The following is an 18669-nucleotide window of genomic DNA, read 5'->3' on the forward strand; positions in this document are numbered from 1 at the left end:
TAGTATGTAAAGAAAGGACGAGCGCTTCTCCAACTCTAATACCAACACAGTATCTGTGGCCCCGCCCCCCGCCGCCGCCACCGCACTGGGTGTGACAGACAGATGGAATAGCCAATCACAAAGCGGCCCATATTGTTTGCCTGACTACCTGCGAATGCGTTTCCTTAACTCGTCTGCTCCGGAAATAAACGTTAGACGCGGAAATGAGTACATTCGTGGATCCACATTTGAGTGCGAATATATTTACCGTTTTAGATTTTCTTTAAGACAAACGCCTTTGCGTAGCGCGATGGACTCCTGAATGACGTGTCGTCTAACCAATAGCAGGAGGAGTAGCGGCGCCGCGCGCCACAGCTCCGCGCTGCTGTGGGCGGGGCTCGGCGCAGCGCACGTACGCGTCGTTGTAGGAAGAGGAAGCCGATTCTGGAAGCCATTACGCTGCGCACAGTAATTGAGACAAATCTACTATTTTTACGTACAATACGCACAATTAGCTGTTCTCCCGAAATCAGAATTGAATCAGTTATGGCATCGCTTGCGAAAAAGAGAAAGATGAACTTTTCGGAGCGAGAGGTAGAAATAATTGTGGAGGAAATAGAGAAACAAAAGCATACTCTGGTTAACCACTTCAATGCTGGAGTCACCCACATTGCGAAGAATAACGCGTGGGTGGAGATTCTCAGAAAGGTGAACGCCGTCACCACCTGCCCAAGAGAGCTGGCCGAGGTCAAGAAGAAGTGGTCTGACATGAAGACCGAAGTTCGGCGCAAAGTGGCCCAAGCCCGAGCCGCTATCGAGGGGACCTCCGCGGACTGCGCTCCCGTTCCCGTCATCCTCACTGCCATGCAGCAGAGGATCTGCAACCTCCTGGGGGAGGCCACCATCATCAGCCTCCCCGCCAGCGACTCGGATGCCGAGATCACCTTACCAGTCACCATGAACACATCTGCAACTGTGACGCTGGCGGAGAGTAAGTTCTCAAACCTGCCTTGATGGCCTTACATGAACCAAGGTAGTGTGATTATTTGTTCTATAACAGGCAAGGGACGCCACCGTGTCACCATCTGGTGGCTGCGCTCACAGAGCAGCGAGCAAAACGCTCTCCCGCCCGCTTTACGGTGACCACGTCCACCACGCCTCGTTCACTAACGCGCTCACTTCTGCAGCTGTTTCTTCCCTACATATACTTATGCAGATGTTTCTTCACTACATATACTTATGCAGATGTTTCTTCCCTACATATACTTATGCAGATGTTTCTTCTCTACATATACTTATGCAGATGTTTCTTCACTACATATACTTATGCAGATGTTTCTTCCCTACATATACTTATGCAGATGTTTCTTCTCTACATATACTTATGCAGATGTTTCTTCACTACATATACTTATGCAGATGTTTCTTCACCACATATAATTATTCAGGTGTTTCTTCACCACATATAATTATTCAGGTGTTTCTTCACTACATATACTTATGCAGATGTTTCTTCACAACATACACTTATGCACCTGTTTCTTAACAACACATACTTATGCAGATGTTTCATAACATATACTTGTACACATGTTTCATAACAACATATACTTATGCAGATGTTTCTTCACAATATATACTTATGCAGATGTTTCTTAACATATACTTATGCAGCTGTTTCTTAACAACATATACTTATGCAGATTTTTCTTAACAATATATACTTATGCAGTTTCTTAACCTTATATACTTATGCAGCTGTTTCTTAACATATACTTATGCAGATGTTTTCTTCACAATATATACTTATGCAGATGTTTCTTAACAATATATACTTATGCAGATGTTTCATAACACATACTAGTACAAATGTTTAATAACAACATATACTTATGCAGATGTTCCTTAACAATATATACTTATGCAGATGTTTCATAACACATACTAGTACAAATGTTTCATAACAACATATACTTATGCAGATGTTTCTTCACAATATATACTTATGCAGATGTTTCTTCACAACATATACTCATGCAGATGTTTCTTAACAACATATACTTATGCTGATGTTTCTTCACAATATATACTTATGCATATGTTTCTTAATAATATATACGTATGCAGCTGTTTCTTAACAACACATACTTACGCAGCTGTTTCTTAACCTTATATATTTATGCAGCTGTTTCTTAACAATATATACTGATGCAGATATTTTTTAACAACATATGCTTACGCAGATGTTTCTTCACAATATATACTTATGTATATGTTTCTTAACAACATATACTTACATATATGTTTCTTAACAATATATACTTATGCAGATGTTTCATAACAACATATACTTATACAGCTGTTTCTTAACAATATATACTTATGCAGCTGTTTCATAACAACATATACTTATACAGCTGTTTCTTAACAATATATACTTATGCAGATGTTTCAGAACACATACTTGTACAAATGTTTCATAACAACATATACTTATGCAGATGTTTCTTCACAACATATACTTATGCAGGTGTTTCTTAACAATATATACTTATGCAGATGTTTCTTAGCAACACACTTATGCAGCTGTTTCTTAACAATATACTTATGCAGATGTTTCATAACATATACATGTACAAATGTTTCATAACAACATATACCTATGCAGATGTTTCTTAACAACATATACTTATGCAGATGTTTCTTAACAACATATACTTATGCAGATGTTTCTTAACAACACATACTTATGCAGATGTTTCATAACATATACTTGTACAAATGTTTCATAACAACATATACTTGTGCAGATGTTTCCCCGTGCTAAAAAGTAAGTTAATAGTTTCATTTTTCGGTGGGGTCATGATACAGGTCACCCTGTCTAAGACATTTTGGCTCCCTTAACTAATCAAACTCTTTGGACAGTGTCTTACAAATCGTTGCCATCGTCAAACTTGCCACAGAGTAACCAGACTCATTCCTGTTATAAGATTAGAAAAGAACAAGTCTTTCAGAGATGTCAGATCAGCAACCGCTGCCACGCCATCTGCACTTCGCAAAATCTTGGTCGCGCAATCTGCACGTTAAGATTTAGTGCCCATCTACGTTGCACTTTACGGTAGAGAATTTGGGCTCGGTATCTTCTCTGAACATAAGCTGGTCAGGTCTAATTCACCTAAAACAATCTGTCTGCCTCAAAAAGATGTTAAATGTTTTTATTAGATAGCAAAGTCCATAATATCCTTATTTTTTTTTAAATATTTGAATATATCGTAAAAAATGTTTTCATCACACGCCACTAGATTCTTTAAGATCAGCTTCATTGGTATAAATGACATTAATTTCATGCTTTTTTACTGTATCAGTTTGGAACTATGGGATGCCAAAATGGCCATTCACTCATGCGCTATTTGCTGTATTCAAAGGTCCATAAGATAAGCAAATCAAATTGTTAGCTGCAAACTTCACTACATTCTTGAAACCAGGTCCCCACGTATCCCCACCATGAATTTCATGCCTTTTTACTGTAACAATTTGGAATTATGAGATGCCGGAAGCCTGCCAATCCCAGTTCAGTTGAATACATGCCACATTAAAAGTCTATAAAATGATTATATCAAATTGTTATTAGCAAACTCCACTGCATCCTTGAAGAACAGGTCCCCACATATCCCCGTCATGAATTTAATGCTTTCTTACTGTACCAATTTTGAATTATGGGATGCCACAATCTTCTTAAATGCTGATTCACTTCAATACATGTCATTTTTTAAAAGTCTATAAAATAATTATATCAAATTGTTTTCAGCAAACTCCACTATCTTTTGTTGTTGTATAGATAAACGTTTTTTTTTGTGTTTTTTGGCCCAGTTGTTGAGCTTTATGATCACCAATAACAGCAAGGGAAATATGAGTTGCTGCATTGGAAATAATTATAGTTAAACCTGTTCTTGTGTTAAGTTTACAGAAGCTGCACAGTCTTCAGGACCTACATAAATTGTTACAGTCATGGATAAGTTTGATTTTATAGTCACCAAAGGATCTGCAAATCCATCTTAGAATGTAGGTATGCTATTTGCAAAAATGCAGCAGTGCAATGGCGTGATGGTAGAGACTTGCACTGCAATGTTAATGAACCTGAGGCTGGACAGATCTTCGCTAATGTTTGGGTGGTTGTTACAGAAAAGAAGTCAACAGGTAAAAATGTAGGACCTGGCTTACAATAGAGAGTATCAATTGTGTTCTGTTGCATGGAATTAATCACAGACAGTTGATCCTCTGGTATATCCAACAGCCCTTGAAGTGTACAGTAGATCACTGCATTTAATTCTCAAGGCACACCAGAAGTACCTGAACTTTGCCACAAAAAAGATTAGCATGGCTGGCTGGGGGCCTCCCTACTGCAACATTTCGTAAAAACCTATTTATGTTACTGCTGCAAAAATCAAACATAGCTTCGTAATATACTTTCTTATTTTATTAATGCATATTAACTTAACTCACGTTTCAGATTATGTCACGCTTTCATTATATGCTTTGGCTTGGAAACAGTTGATCCACTGTGACTGTGGTATTAGTGGATGACAAGGCAGACAACCACAATAGGGTTTAACATAACTTTACTCCACGTTATGCTCAAGCGTCAACAAATCATACATCACTTCCTGTATCACTCCACCTAGCACCCTTTCCTAATTAACATATCACAACATCCCCCCTACTTAGCTGAAGTCCCTGGCAGGCTATAACAAAGGTAAACATATTTTAACAGTCCTGTGTAATAAACAAGAACTCAGATGCAGTGTCTATCAAATGCATTGAACACCATTTGTCCACATATCATTGGAATGATTCACCTAACGCATGTACTTCTCACTTACAACAGTGTAAGATTTGTTTTTAAACCAACATAGTTAAGAAAAGTGTACATGAAAGATAAGGAAAATATAAGGTTTCTAGTCACAAGATGTTATCTCATAATCCTATGTTCAATAGTTGAACATAGTCCTTGTAGTGGGCTGGTTTGATTATAGCCCTCCCAGATCTTGTGTGTGTTGGCTTTGGGCTTTTGAGCTCCTCTGCATTTGTGTTAGTTTCACCAGTTGGTGTGGTAGGTGTTTCATCTGGGCCCCTGTGATTCTTTTGAGCTTCATATTGAGATTGTGGCTCAGCAAAGCGGATCCTTTTTATATTCTGCTGCAGTTGTGGATTGTATCGCTCTCGCACATGGCTCCTGCAACATCTGACCTTGTTTCCATTCGGTGTTTGGCTCAGGGCACTTTGGCAGGACAGTTGCTGGGTGCCATGTTCCTCTCCTTATTCAACACAGTGACATGCTGGCCAGGGTGGAGTGGAGGTAGTTCTCTGCGGCAGCTGCGGTCATGGTGTTCCTTCATTACAGCTGCTCTATGAGCCAGATGCATTCGATGTCCCTCTTTGCCCGGGTCTGCCCGACTTGGCAGCAGGGTGGTAACAGGCCTACCAAAGATCAGTTCTGCAGGTGAGGGTAGCTTACTATCAGTAGGGGTCGCTCTGACTTGTAGTAATGCTGTGTGTAGATCACCCCCATTTTTCTGAGTTTTCGCCATAATTGATTTGACATGTCGCACATGCCTTTCAATGAAGCCGTTGCTTTTTGGGTAGTGGGGTGAGCTTATTATGTGTCTTATTTCCCAGTCGGTTACAAACTTTTTAAAAGCCTGCCCTGTGTACTGTAGGCCATTGTCAGTTAGTATTTCATCAGGGCATCCAAATAAGGACATGTACATTTGCATTTTCTGTGCGACTGCTTGGCTAGATTTCATTTTATCCACCAGTGGATATTTTGAATATCTGTCTATGGTCAGCAAGTATTGGCGGCCATTGATTTTGAATAGATTCGAGGCTAAAGATTGCCATGGCTTGGATGGAATTTCATGTGGTTTGGGAGGCTCTTTTGGATTTGTATCTTGATGTTCCACACATACACTGCAAGATCTGCAAACTCTTGCAATTTCGTCATTCATCTTTGTCCAATAGACACTTTCTCGTGCAAGCCGGCGTGTTTTCTCTATGCCTTGATGGCCTACATGTAACTGTTTTAGGATAGCCTCAGTCAGGGAGTCTGGAATGAGAACCTGCCTGCCCTTGAATATGACTCCTGATTCCACTGCAAGTTCATCCCCAAAGGACCAATAAGCCTGCAGGTCTTTAGGCAGTTCTTGTATCTTTTCTGGCCATCCTTGGTGAATCAGCTCTTTCAGCGCACTAAGTTTAGGATCTTTAGCAGTTTCTGTACAGAGTGCATCCTGTTTTTCAGAGGAGAAGTTTATTATGGTGATAGTGTGCAACTCTGGATCCTCAATCTCTCCATCAATTCAATCTATGCACTCGGCTAGCTCAATGTCACCATGGTTTTCTGGATTTGATAACCGGCTTAGAGTATCCGCCAAGACCATTTGTGTTCCAGGTCAGTACCTTACTTCATAGTTGTACCCCTGTGTCTTGAGCAGCATGTGCTGGAGTCGTGGTGGTGCAGCATGCAGTGGTTTTGCACACATGGTGATGATCGGTTTGTGATCTGTTGTCACTATGAATGACTTCCCGTACAGTCTGTTAGGATTTTTGAGCCAAAAGCAAAGGGTCTGTTGTTCTGCACCAATGCTATACGAAGGCCTTTCTGTGACGCATCAACTTCAAGGGTTAAGGGTGTGTTTGGGTCATAATATTTTAAACATGCATCCTCAGTGATTGCTGACTTCAAGTCTTCAAAGCATTTTTGGTGATCTGCATCCCATATCCATGGTGCTTCATTTTTCAATAACCCTCTCACTGTGTGAGCTTTGTCCACAAACTTTGGTATGTAGGGTGATAGGTGTGTCAACATCGCCATGAACCTATGTATGTCATCTTTGTTTTGGGGGGTTGGCATTTTCTGTATGTCTCTGATTTTAGCTGGGTCTGGTTTGATGCCGCTGACTGTATACAGATTGCCAAAGAATGCGATGCTGTGGTCCGGAGGGTGTGCTCCAATTATCGGGGCATCACATTGCTCAGCCTCCTTGGGAAAGTCTAGTCTAGGGTGCTGGAAAGGAGGCTCCGACTAATTGTCGAACTTCAGATCCAGGAGGAACAATGCAGATTCCGTCCTAGCTGTGGAACAACGGACCAACTCTTTACTCTTGCGGAAGTGTTGAGGGAGGCATGGGAGTTTGACCAGCCAGTCTGCATGTGTTTTTTGGACTTGGAGAAGGCTTACGACCGTGTATCCCGGGGCACTCTGTGGGGGGTACTGCGAGAGTATGGGGTACCGGGGCAGTTGCTACAAGCCATCTGGTCCTTGTATGACCAAAGTGAGAGCTGTGTCCGCATTCTCGGCACAAAGTCAAACACGTTTTCGGTGGGTGTCGGACTCCGCCAAGGTTGTCCCTTGTCTGATTCTGTTTGTGATAATCATGGACAGGATCTCAAGGCGCAGCCAAGGTGAGGAGTGTGTCCTTTTGGGAACCTCAAAATTGCATCTCTGCTCTTTGCAGATGATGTGGTTTTGTTGGCTTCATCAGAAGGCGACCTCCAGTGCCTCACTGGGGTGGTTTGCAGCTGAGTGTGAAATGGCCGAGATGAGAGTCAGCACCTCCAAATCTGAGGCCATGGTTCTCTACAAGAAAATGGTGGATTTCTTCCTTCGGGTTGAGGATGAGTTGTTGCCTCAAGTGAAGGAGTTCAGGTATCTCAGGGTCTTGTTCACGAGTGAGGGTAGGGTGGAGCGGGAGTTTGACGGGCGGATTCGTGCAGCATCAGCAGTAATGTGGACGTTGTACTGGGCCATTGTGGTGAAGAGGGAGCTGAGCCAGAAGGCAAAGCTCTCAATTTACCAGCCAATCTTCGTTGCAACCCTCACCTGTGGTCATGAGCTTTGGGTAGTGACCGAAAGGGTGAGATCGTGGATACAAGCGGCTGAAGTGAGTTTCCACCGTAGGGTGTCTGGGCTCAGCCTTACAGATAGGGTGAGGAGCTGGGAGATCCGGAGGGAGCTCGGAGTAGAGCTGCTGCTCCTTCGCGTCAAAAGGAGCCAGTTGATGTTGTTCAGGCATCTGATTAGGGTGCGTTCTGGGCGCTTCCTTTGGAGGTTTTCCGGGCACGTCCAACTGGGAGAGACCTCCGGGGTAGACCCAGAACTCGCTGGAGAGACTACATGTCTAATCTGGCTTGGGAACGCCTTGGGATCCTCCAGGGGGAGCTGGAGGGCGTTGCTGGGGAGAGGGACGTCTGGAGTGCTCTACTTAGCTTGCTGCCACCGTGACCTGACCCCGGAGAAGCGGCTGATGAATGAATGAATGAATGGATTAATTAATTAATGAAAAGGATATGTGCTTTTGTAGTTTTTGTAGGGTGTTTTTTGTAGTTTGGATATATGTGTTCTTGTAGTTTTGATATGTTTTGTTTTTGTGTTGCACTGCTGTGGGCTGGGAGAAACAATATGTCATTTTATTTCATGTACGCGTGCATGAAATGAAACGACAAATAAATGTTTGTAATTCCCGATTGCTGATTGTGTTATACGTCATTACACGTTGTCATGAGAAGTGAAGAATTAGAGACTTGCGGCTTCAACTTGCTTCAGACAGATGTCGATGCACTGATATTAAACCTGCTAAATTGGACTGTAAATTGACAGTATTACCGTCTCAGTTACATTTTTACCCATATTTGACGGGTTGGCGGAACCTGCATAGAAAGTAAGGCTAATTAATTAAATAATTTATTAATTTATTAATTAAAGATCATTCATGAGAGACATTGGCTAGACATCACCATTCTAACAATAGCTCATTGATGGTTTAAACATTTATCAGTGAAAATAACAACAGGTATATCTCGATTAATTTTTCAGTCCATTTATTTATGTCAGCTGTTGATGCACAATATTACTATTCTGTATAGACTTGTGTTTTTTTTCTTTATTTAGCTCTTCAGACTGGCACAGGAACAGTTTGTAATGAAGCAAAACCATCGAATGGTAAGTATTTCTGCTTCAATACTTGAATTAAGGATTGCTAGGAGGGCATTCACGACTGCTGCCTTTTGGTAATTGTCAACTACTCCCAGAAAGTCGTCGAGTAGTCGATTCACGGCGGGAGATATATGCTTGGGCTTGTTTTCACCCAATAGCAACGATGAGTTCTCGTCAAAAATGACTCAAATGCAGCCAGTAAAAGGTTAACTAATGTAGGCGGGACCAGCCTGGGGTAGATGAACCAGCAGAGTCCTCTATTAGCTCTGAGAGGCTGTTTCCAAACGAGCCACAATCTGATGGGCTAAACCCCCAGCAAGCCTGTGTGAGATACCGTTTGGCTGCAGTAACCATGTGACTGCTTTCTTGCAGGTGTTGCGGTGACTGTGTTCTGGTGACGGCAGCTGTATAAAAGCCTAAAAACCTTAAATGATCTTAAACTGACTGTTGAGTACAGTATATATAGTAATCACCTCATCCTTTTTGTCCTACAGTATGACAATTAACGGTGTTGCCAAAGGGATGCATTCACATTTGTTGAAGTTACTTGTAATGTGGGGGACCAGATCAGCAGAGCAGCGAGCGTCTGATGAGGACTGAGACGTTATAACGTGACAGGGCAAATGATGGAGTATGGGGCACGTTCCCATTGAGGATAACGGTATAACATACAGCTGGTTCTCACATTGTAAGAAACGTGTTTTGTGAGCACAGTTTAAGCTACTGACATGGCTAGCATAGCTATTACACTACCTGTTGTGCTCGTGTTTTCAACAGCTGCCGTCTCTGAAGTCACCAGGTAACGTGGTCCCTCGTTAAACCGCAACACGGGGATGGCAGAGGTCTTTCCTTTAATCCTGAAGTCTTTCAGTTCATTATATGTAACACGGCATAATGGACAAAATGATCTTTGTTGGAATCACAGCGCACCCACTTGCATAACTGCTGTAGATGCATTGCCACTGCTTTATTACTGCACAGTGCTAAAACCACTGATGAACAATCAGTCTGTTAGTCTATGTTAGTCTATAGTATCATATGTTAGTCTATACTAGTCTATATTACTCTGTTAGTCTATATCAGTCTCTGTTAGTTTATGTTAGTTTATATTAATCTGTTAGTCGATATCAGTCTATACTAGTCTATATTACTCTGTTAGTCTATATTAGTCTATGTTAGTCTATACTAGTCTATATTACTGTTAGTCTATATCAGTCTCTGTTAGTTTATGTTAGTTTATATTAATCTGTTAGTCGATATCAGTCTATACTAGTCTATATTACTCTGTTAGTCTATATCAGTCTGTGTTAGTCTATATTAGTCTGTTAGTCGATATCAGTCTATATTACTCTGTTAGTCTATATCAGTCTCTGTTACTTTATGTTAGTCTATGTTAGTCTATATTAGTCTGTTAGTCGATATCAGTCTATACTAGTCTATGTTAGTCTATATTACTCTGTTAGTCTATATGAGTCTCTGTTAGTTTATGTTAGTCTATATTAGTCTATGTTAGTCTGTTAGTCTATGTTAGTCTATATTACTCTGTTAGTCTATATGAGTCTCTGTTAGTTTATGTTAGTCTATGTTAGTCTATATTAGTCTGTTAGTCGATATCAGTCTATACTAGTCTATGTTAGTCTATATTACTCTGTTAGTCTATATGAGTCTATGTTAGTCTATATTAGTCTGTTAGTCTATATGAGTCTATGTTAGTCTATACTAGTCTATATTACTCTGTTAGTCTATATCAGTCTCTGTTAGTTTATGTTAGTTTATATTAATCTGTTAGTCGATATCAGTCTATACTAGTCTATGTTAGTCTATATTACTCTGTTAGTCTATATGAGTCCATGTTAGTCTATATTAGTCTGTTAGTCGATATCAGTCTATACTAGTCTATACTAGTCTATATTACTCTGTTAGTCTATATGAGTCTACGTGAGTCTACATTTGTCTGTATTAGTTTATGTTAGTCTATATTAGTCTATACAACTATGCACAGTGACGACTAGTGGTTTTTCCATGAAACCCCTAACACACAGTGATGTTTTCCAAGGTTTGGCGGTGGAACGAGCTAATGCACATGTGCGTGAAATAAGGCGGAGTTGCAATAGAAGATGAATGAGATCTTGTCATGTAGATGTACAATAAGAACACGCAGCTTGGGAACACAGCCAGATGCAGCTTGATGGTCGGGGCACCACATGTGTTAAGACCTGTGTGCCACCTTTACTCCCAACTACTATTGATCAATTCATTGATTTAGTATCTACCACAGTTGTCTTAAAGTTGATTTTCTAGTGTGAAGGATATGTCTGGTATTTACTGAAATGGCATCTCCCCCCTTGAAAGACTTCCGTCACTAAAACCTACCTTTGTCACCCAGGTGAGACGACATATCACACGCTGGAAGAGGGCGGTGTGGTGGAGTACTGCACCACAACGGTAGGGGACGCCACTCCTACTGTGGTGACAGCTGTGGAAGCTCCTGTGGAGATGTTAGCTCCAGCTTTGGCTTCACCTCCACTGTCCCAAGGTCAGACCAAGCCCCAGGAGCTGAAAAGCCGCATTGCCCTCAACTCAGCCCGTTTACTGCAAGAGCAGAGAGTCACCAATGTCCACGTGAGACAGATTGCCCAGCACCTCGAGGGCCAGAATGAACTACTGCAGATGATGCGCCGCTCCCAGGAGGCGCAGGCATATGCCCAGGAAAGACAGGCCCAAGCTCTGGAAGGCACCCAGGCTGCCTTGCTTGCTTTGGTACAGATGCTACGGCCTGCACTTAAAGACCTGCGCAAATTCTTGCAGAGCGGGATGGAAGCTGCCAACTTCAGCAACACAGCCATGGGGGGGACAACGGACGGGTCGGGATCAGAAGACCAGGGCAAACCAAAGACCCCACCACCCCCACAGCAAGCAGAGGAGACACATTAGACATGGTGTGTGTGTGTGTGTGTGTGTGTGTACATATATTTGTGTGTAGTGTTGAATGCTACCTTTATGTCCGTGTGGCGCATAGTCAAGTTTTCTCAAATCCATTCCACACCTGAGAGAACCACATACACACCTGGCAAGCGTGAGTCACCGCGTGTACCCCGTGTTCAGTATGGTTTGTGCTTTTAGACCACCCCACAGGAAGGGTTCAAAGGTCGTGGTGAGAGTTCTTTTAGTTTTTACTCTATTTTTGGTCATATTTCACACTGATTTGATCAAAGTGGGGCCTGATTCAGACTGTACGTGGCTACAAACGCACAATCTTGAGGTATTTCTTTGTAGTAGAGTTGTCATGGTTAATGGTTTTCTGGGTTGAATGTGATGTCCAACAACTTTGAACAAGTTCTTTTTTACAAAATAAAACATATATATTTATGCTCCAGCACTGACATTTAGCGACTAGTTTAAATGAACAGACAAGTGCAACAACACACCCACGTGTCAACGTGAAGGAGGTGGTGGTGTTGCGTCGCCGTGTGTTTTCTGCTTGCCGGTGTCTCGTTTCAGTCGAACCTGAGGACATTTACGTGACAAGGGAACATCAAGGAAAGCCGCCGGCCCTATTTCGTAGGACAAAGTAACGTCGGCATTATTTAAAGACGACGGGTCAACCTGCTTACAGAAACGGTGAGCGCACACGGAGGGCGTGTGGCTCCCTGCAGCGCCGCACCAAGGAGCAGACTTTGCAGACTCTGAGAGTAATGGTGCACACACCATCTAAGGCATGCTTTATAGACATCTTCCTGGACTCAGAGGTCTTCAGGTTGTAGGTCCAGCTCTGTGTCTTCCAACCTAGGTGGAAGAAACAGTACTACAACAGTACCATCACAGAAGTTTAAAGTGTCCTGTTTGAAGCTGTGCTGTGGGTGTGCATACTGAGCGTTGCAGGGGTAGGTACCTCCTCTGCTTGTGTTGTGCATGGCTTCCCGAGACATAGCAGACCTGTTTGTTGCTCTCCCCAGCAGGTCCGACCATGTGTTCATGGGTTACTTTGCAGGGCATGCCCCTTCATTACTGTGCACGTTTTACTTTATTTAACGGCTTTCCTCTGACAACTTTTAGGAGATTTAAAATGAATGTCTAGGACATTAATTTGGTAAAACATTAAAAACAACACTATGCCATCTGAAACAACATAGTCTGTTTCACGTTTTTAACAATAAGCAAATATGTATTTTTAATAAAAATACGTTTTATATGAAAATGAGTTTTCCAGTTAGATGTTTTTAAAGAGTGAGTACTTTTTAGCCCATCTGTGCCCACCCACATTTTGAAAACTGTGAACCAAGGTGATGGTTGTGTGGGCTGAAGCACGCCACCTTCAGTTGGCTGATGCCAGCATGCCACCTTTCTGCTACGCTCCCGCTTTCTTGGTATAACACACTGGACCCCATGTGTGTCACCATGTGATATGAGTTTGATGCCCCCAGCTCAACGACGAATCAGGGGAAGTGGTCTTAAAAAGCCTCCCCCCCAGAAGAAGGAGACTTTCCCCCTTGAAGCCACCATGACATGTGCTCTGTCGCTTGGTGAGTTGGTCACCAGGGCGATCAGTTCTGCCACCCGTGGGTCAAACCCATGGGTTTTCAGCTCGTTTACTACGTTTTTAAACTCGCAAGCCATTTTCCTGTCCCATTATTGCACTGACCCTTTGCACAAAATGTATACCGAATGTTGTTTTGTCCCTTTTCCGTCAAACACTTTCACGTTCCAACTGCTCCCTGTTTATTTATTTGAAGGCAATCAATACATCTGGAAGGACTGCCAAAAATACTTCTGTAAATTGTTTTTATTCGAATCACATATTAACAGCATTTTTACATGATCATCTTTAGTTAGATACTTTTACAAAGTGAGCCATCTTTTCTGCATTTTACAGAGTAATTACAGTGGTGCTCGAAAGTTTGTGAACCCTTTAGAATTTTCTATATTTCTGCATAAATATGACCTGAAACATCACCAGACTCTCACACAAGTCCTAAAAGTAGATAAAGAGAACCCAGTTAAACAAACGAGACAAAAATACATGGTCATTTATTTATTGAGGAAAATGATCCAATATTACATTTCTGTGAGTGGCAAAAGTATGTGAACCTCTAGGATCAGCAGCTAATTTGAAGGTGAAATCAGAGTCCGGTGTTTTCAACCAATGGGATGGTAATCAGGTGTGAGTGGGCGCCCTGTTTTATTTAAAGAACAGGAACTATCCAAGTCTGAGCTTCACAACACGTTTGTGGAAGTGTATCATGACAAGAACAAAGGAGATTTCTGAGGCCCTCAGAAAAAGCGTTGTTGATGCTCATCAGGCTGGAAAAGGTCACAAAACCATCTCTAAAGAGTTTGGACTCCACCAATCCACAGTCAGACAGATTGTGTACAAATGGAGGGAATTCAAGACCATTATTACCCTCCCCAGGAGTGGTCGACCATCAAAGATCACTCCAAGAGCAAGGCATGTAATACTCGGCCAGGTAACAAAGGAACCCAGGGTAACTTCTAAGCAACTATAGGCCTCTCTCACATTGCCTAATGTTAATGTTCATGAGTCCACCATCAGGAGAACACTGAACAACAATGGTGTGCATGGCAGGGTTGCAAGGAGAAAGCCACTGCTCTCGGTGGAGATATTAATCAGCAAGCACTGATCTCTGAACATGAAACAGTTGGACCGAAAACTTTTGAATCACTGAACATAATGGGCATGAATGAATGTCCAGAATGATATTGATCCTGAGAACAATTTCTACATCAACACACACAGCCATTGTGAATACTATACTGAGGAACAGTTCAACAGAAATGTAAAAATGAATGGAGTAATACCAATTATACATTTCAATAGTAGCAGCATTTCAAAACTTTCAAAGATCCAACACTGTTTAAGACAACCGAACAACCAGTTCACTGCAACAGCATCTCTGAGACTTGGCTGAGTGAGGAACAAACTGCCATGGTCAACATTGAGATGTATTCTATAAACAGGGGTCAAAAAGGGTGGAGGCATTGCTTTATACATGGACAAAAACTATAATTGTAAATCTAGCAATAGTATGTCACAAGTAGTAGACAATATCATGGGATGTATTACCGTAGAAACAGAACTAGAGAAACCAAAAACCATGCTGCTAAGCTGTGTATACAGAGCTGCGGGATCCTGTGTTGGTACCACATGGAGGGAGACATTACTGGAGATGTAGGAGAACATAAATAATTATTGGTTTTTGTTTGTGGGGACTTCAATGTTGATTTGTTAAACCCACTTGAACACAATACCACTACAGAATTCATTAATTCAATGTACAGTATGAGCCTGTATCCCTCAATCACATGCCTGGCCAGAATAACAACTCACAGTGCCTCACTAATTGATAATATATTCACTAATTAACAAGTGGGTTAATAATAAATGACACAAGTGACCATCTGCCAGTGTTTGCAGTCATTCAGAGCTGTACAGGGGCAAATAAGGATGTTACAAAACACAAAATAATTACACAAAAAACAGAAGGGACAATTAATTCTTTTAAAAACGATCTGATGGTACAAGACTGGAATAAAGTCTATGTGGAAGATGTAGACGAAGCCTATGACACACTGTTGCCAATGACAACGGCTCTTTATGAAAACAGCTGTCCTCTTGTTAAGAAAGTAGTAAAACAGAAAATGACTGAAAAGCCATGGTTAACTAAGGGTTAACTAAACTCATGTAAGAAGAAAAATGTATTATATAAAGACTTTTTAAAGAAGAGAACAAGAGAATCGGTACACAAATACAAGACGTATAAATACAATGTAGTGGTTATGGGGCTACATAACTCCCCTTATTGAGCTGATAGGAACGTTTGTTTACAGCTGCTGTTTCCTCGGTTCGGGTTTACAGTGACACACTTCCGCTGCGCGGGTTTTTGTTGTTGTTGTAATGGTGGAAGGAATAAATGGTGCACGTTGTGTAGCCGAAAGAGAAAGTTGTCACGACTCCTGCCTGAGCTCCTCTACACTGGTGACCCCGACGTTTGTCTCTTGGTAGTTATCAGAGACAAACTTTCAGACGAACATGGTTGACGAAAACAACGCGGTTTCTCTCAAATGGCCAGAGTTCTGGGAGTCATCGGCAACGACGTGGTTCGCCCAGGCGGAAGCGCAGTTTGCTATCCGCAAGATAACGGATGACGCTACTAAATACTACCACGTGGTATCGGCGCTCTTGTGTTCGACTGCAACTAGGGTGGTGAGTCTCCTTACAAATCCTCCGGCGGCAGACAAATACAAGGGGCTCAAAGACCACCTCTTGAAGGTTTTTGAACTTTCCGACGCCGAGAGGGCCCACCGTCTCTTTTCTCTGCAAGGCTTGAGTGACAGCAAGCCATCCGAGCTCATGGACAAAATGCTGAATCTGCTGGGACCGACGCACACACCTGATTTCCTCTTTGTCCAACTGTTTCTGCGACAACTGCCTGCTCAGGTGCGGACCGCTTTGGCTAACACCAGCAGTACCGATTGCTGCAAGCTAGCTGAAGAAGCTGACAAGTTCTTCCTGGCCAGCCAACAGCAGCGCTGCTCACCCCTGCCCACCCCCACACGCCACCACCTGGTGACTCCATGGTAGCCGCCGCGGCAACCCCCGGTCGGCGACAGGAGCCCGGCCTGTGCTTTTACCATGCAAAGTTCGGGGCCAAGGCGAAAAAGTGCACCTCCCCGTGCAAATTTCAGCTCGTTGGGAAACGCCAAGGCCGGCGCTCACTAGTGGCCATGGGCGTCGGCGTGGAGGACAACAGGCTACTTTTCCTGCAAGACTCCATCTCGGGGCGGTGTTTCCTATGTGACACTGGGGTGCAGAGGAGTGTCTACCTGCATTGAGTGTGGACGCCCTGTCGGGCGCTCACGGCCCTCCCATGGAAGCTGCTAACGGCACCTCACTCAGCCCACATTCTCGTCATCTACGACCAAACATAGGGTTGAGCACCACATCGTCACCACCGGCCTACTGGTGCACGCCCAAGCTCGGCGCCTCGACCCGACCAAGCTCTCTGTGGCCAAGGCGGAGTTTGGGAACATGGAGCGCCTTGGCATCATCCGTCACTCCAGCAGCCCGTGGGCTTCACCCCTCCACATAGTACCTAAGCCTGGCGGTGGGTGGCGTCCATGTGGTGACTACCGTCGGCTCAATGACGCAACAACACCGGACCGCTACCCGGTCCCTCACATCCAAGATTTCTCCGCCCACCTGGCTGGGAAAGTGATCTTTTCCAAGGTGGACCTCGTCCGGGGATACCACCAAGTGCCCGTCCATCCCGCTGATGTCCCCAAAACGGCTGTGACAACTCCGTTCGGACTGTTCGAGTTCCTGCGCATGCCGTTTGGGCTCAAGAACACCGCGCAGTCCTTCCAACGCCTCATGGACTCAGTGTTGCAGGACCTGCCTTTCCTCTTTGTGTACCTGGATGACATCCTGGTCGCTAGCACCTCCGTGTCCGAGCACTTGTCCCACCTCAGAGCCGTTTTCGAGAGGCTCAGCCTGCACGGGTTGATCGTTAACCCGGCCAAATGCGAGTTTGGTCTGAGCACCATCGACTTCCTGGGCCACCGGGTCACCAAGGACGGGGCGGCCCCCCTTCCAGCTAAGGTGGAGGCCGTCGCAGACTTTCCACGCCCACACACGGCCCAGTCCCTCCTGGAGTTCATTGGCATGGTGTCCTTCTACCACCGGTTTATCCCCCGGGCTGCTGATCTCCTCCGCCCCCTATATGAGGCTCTGAAGGGCACAGCCCCTAAACACGCCGTGGACTGGTCTGCAGAGAGGGACACGGCTTTTAAGGATGTGAAGGCCGCCCTGGCTGACACGGCGATGCTGGCACACCCTGTGTCTGGGGCGCCCATCGCCATCACGACGGATGCTTCGGACTACGCTGTCGGCGCGGTTTACGAGCAGTGGGTGAGTGGCGCGTGGCAGCCGCTTGCCTTCTTCAGCCGGTAGTTGAACACGAGAGAGCGCAAATACAGCACCTTTGATCGTGAGCTGCTTGGCCTTTTCCTCACTGTTAGGCACTTTCGTTTCCTACTGGAGGGCCGTCAGTTCACGGCTTTCGTCGATCACAAACCGCTGGTGTTCGCGATGGCCAAGGTGGCCGAGCCGTGGTCAGCCCGCCAGCAGCGACAGTTGGCCTACATCTCAGAGTTTACCACTGACGTGAGGCATGTCGCTGGGAAGTCCAACCCGGTCGCCGACTGTCTCTCCCGGGCCATCGCTGGTGCTGCCCATTTGGGACTCGACTACAGCCAGATGGCGGCTGACCAGGCCGCCAACCCAGGAGTGCAGGCATGCAGGACCGCCGTCACAGGGCTGCAGTTGGAGGATGTGGCTTTCGACGATGCCGGCGCCACGCTCCTGTGCGACATCTCTACGGGTCAGCCCCGCCCCGTTGTTCCAACTGCTTGGAGGCGGCGGGTCTTTGACGCAGTCCATGGGCTGTCTCACCCTGGCAGAAAGCCTTCACAGAGGTTGGTGGCGGCAAAGTTTGTCTGGCATGGACTCAAAAAGGATGTGAGGGACTGGGCTGACACATGTGTGGAGTGCCAATGCTCCAAAGTTCTCTGGCACGTCAAAGCGCCCCTGATACCTTTCACGGTACCTGAGAGGAGGTTCGACCACATGAATGTGGACCTGGTAGGCCCCCTACCCCCCTCCCGTGGTTTCACATACCTGC

General features: G+C 44.2%; 1 protein-coding gene across 1 annotated transcript; it reads left to right on the forward strand.

Moving 5' to 3' along the window:
• The first annotated feature begins 525 nt into the window (after window positions 1–525).
• On the forward strand, window positions 526–12759 carry naif1 (nuclear apoptosis inducing factor 1). The gene is made up of 3 exons (XM_056291134.1): window positions 526–970; window positions 8927–8977; window positions 11358–12759. The coding sequence occupies exons 1-3, from the start codon at window positions 526–528 to the stop codon at window positions 11903–11905; spliced, it is 1044 nt and encodes a 347-aa protein (XP_056147109.1). The 3' UTR covers window positions 11906–12759.
• Window positions 12760–18669: the final 5910 nt, after the last annotated feature.

This window comes from Lampris incognitus, chromosome 12 (genome assembly GCF_029633865.1).
Source record: "Lampris incognitus isolate fLamInc1 chromosome 12, fLamInc1.hap2, whole genome shotgun sequence".
Lineage (NCBI taxonomy): Eukaryota > Metazoa > Chordata > Actinopteri > Lampriformes > Lampridae > Lampris > Lampris incognitus.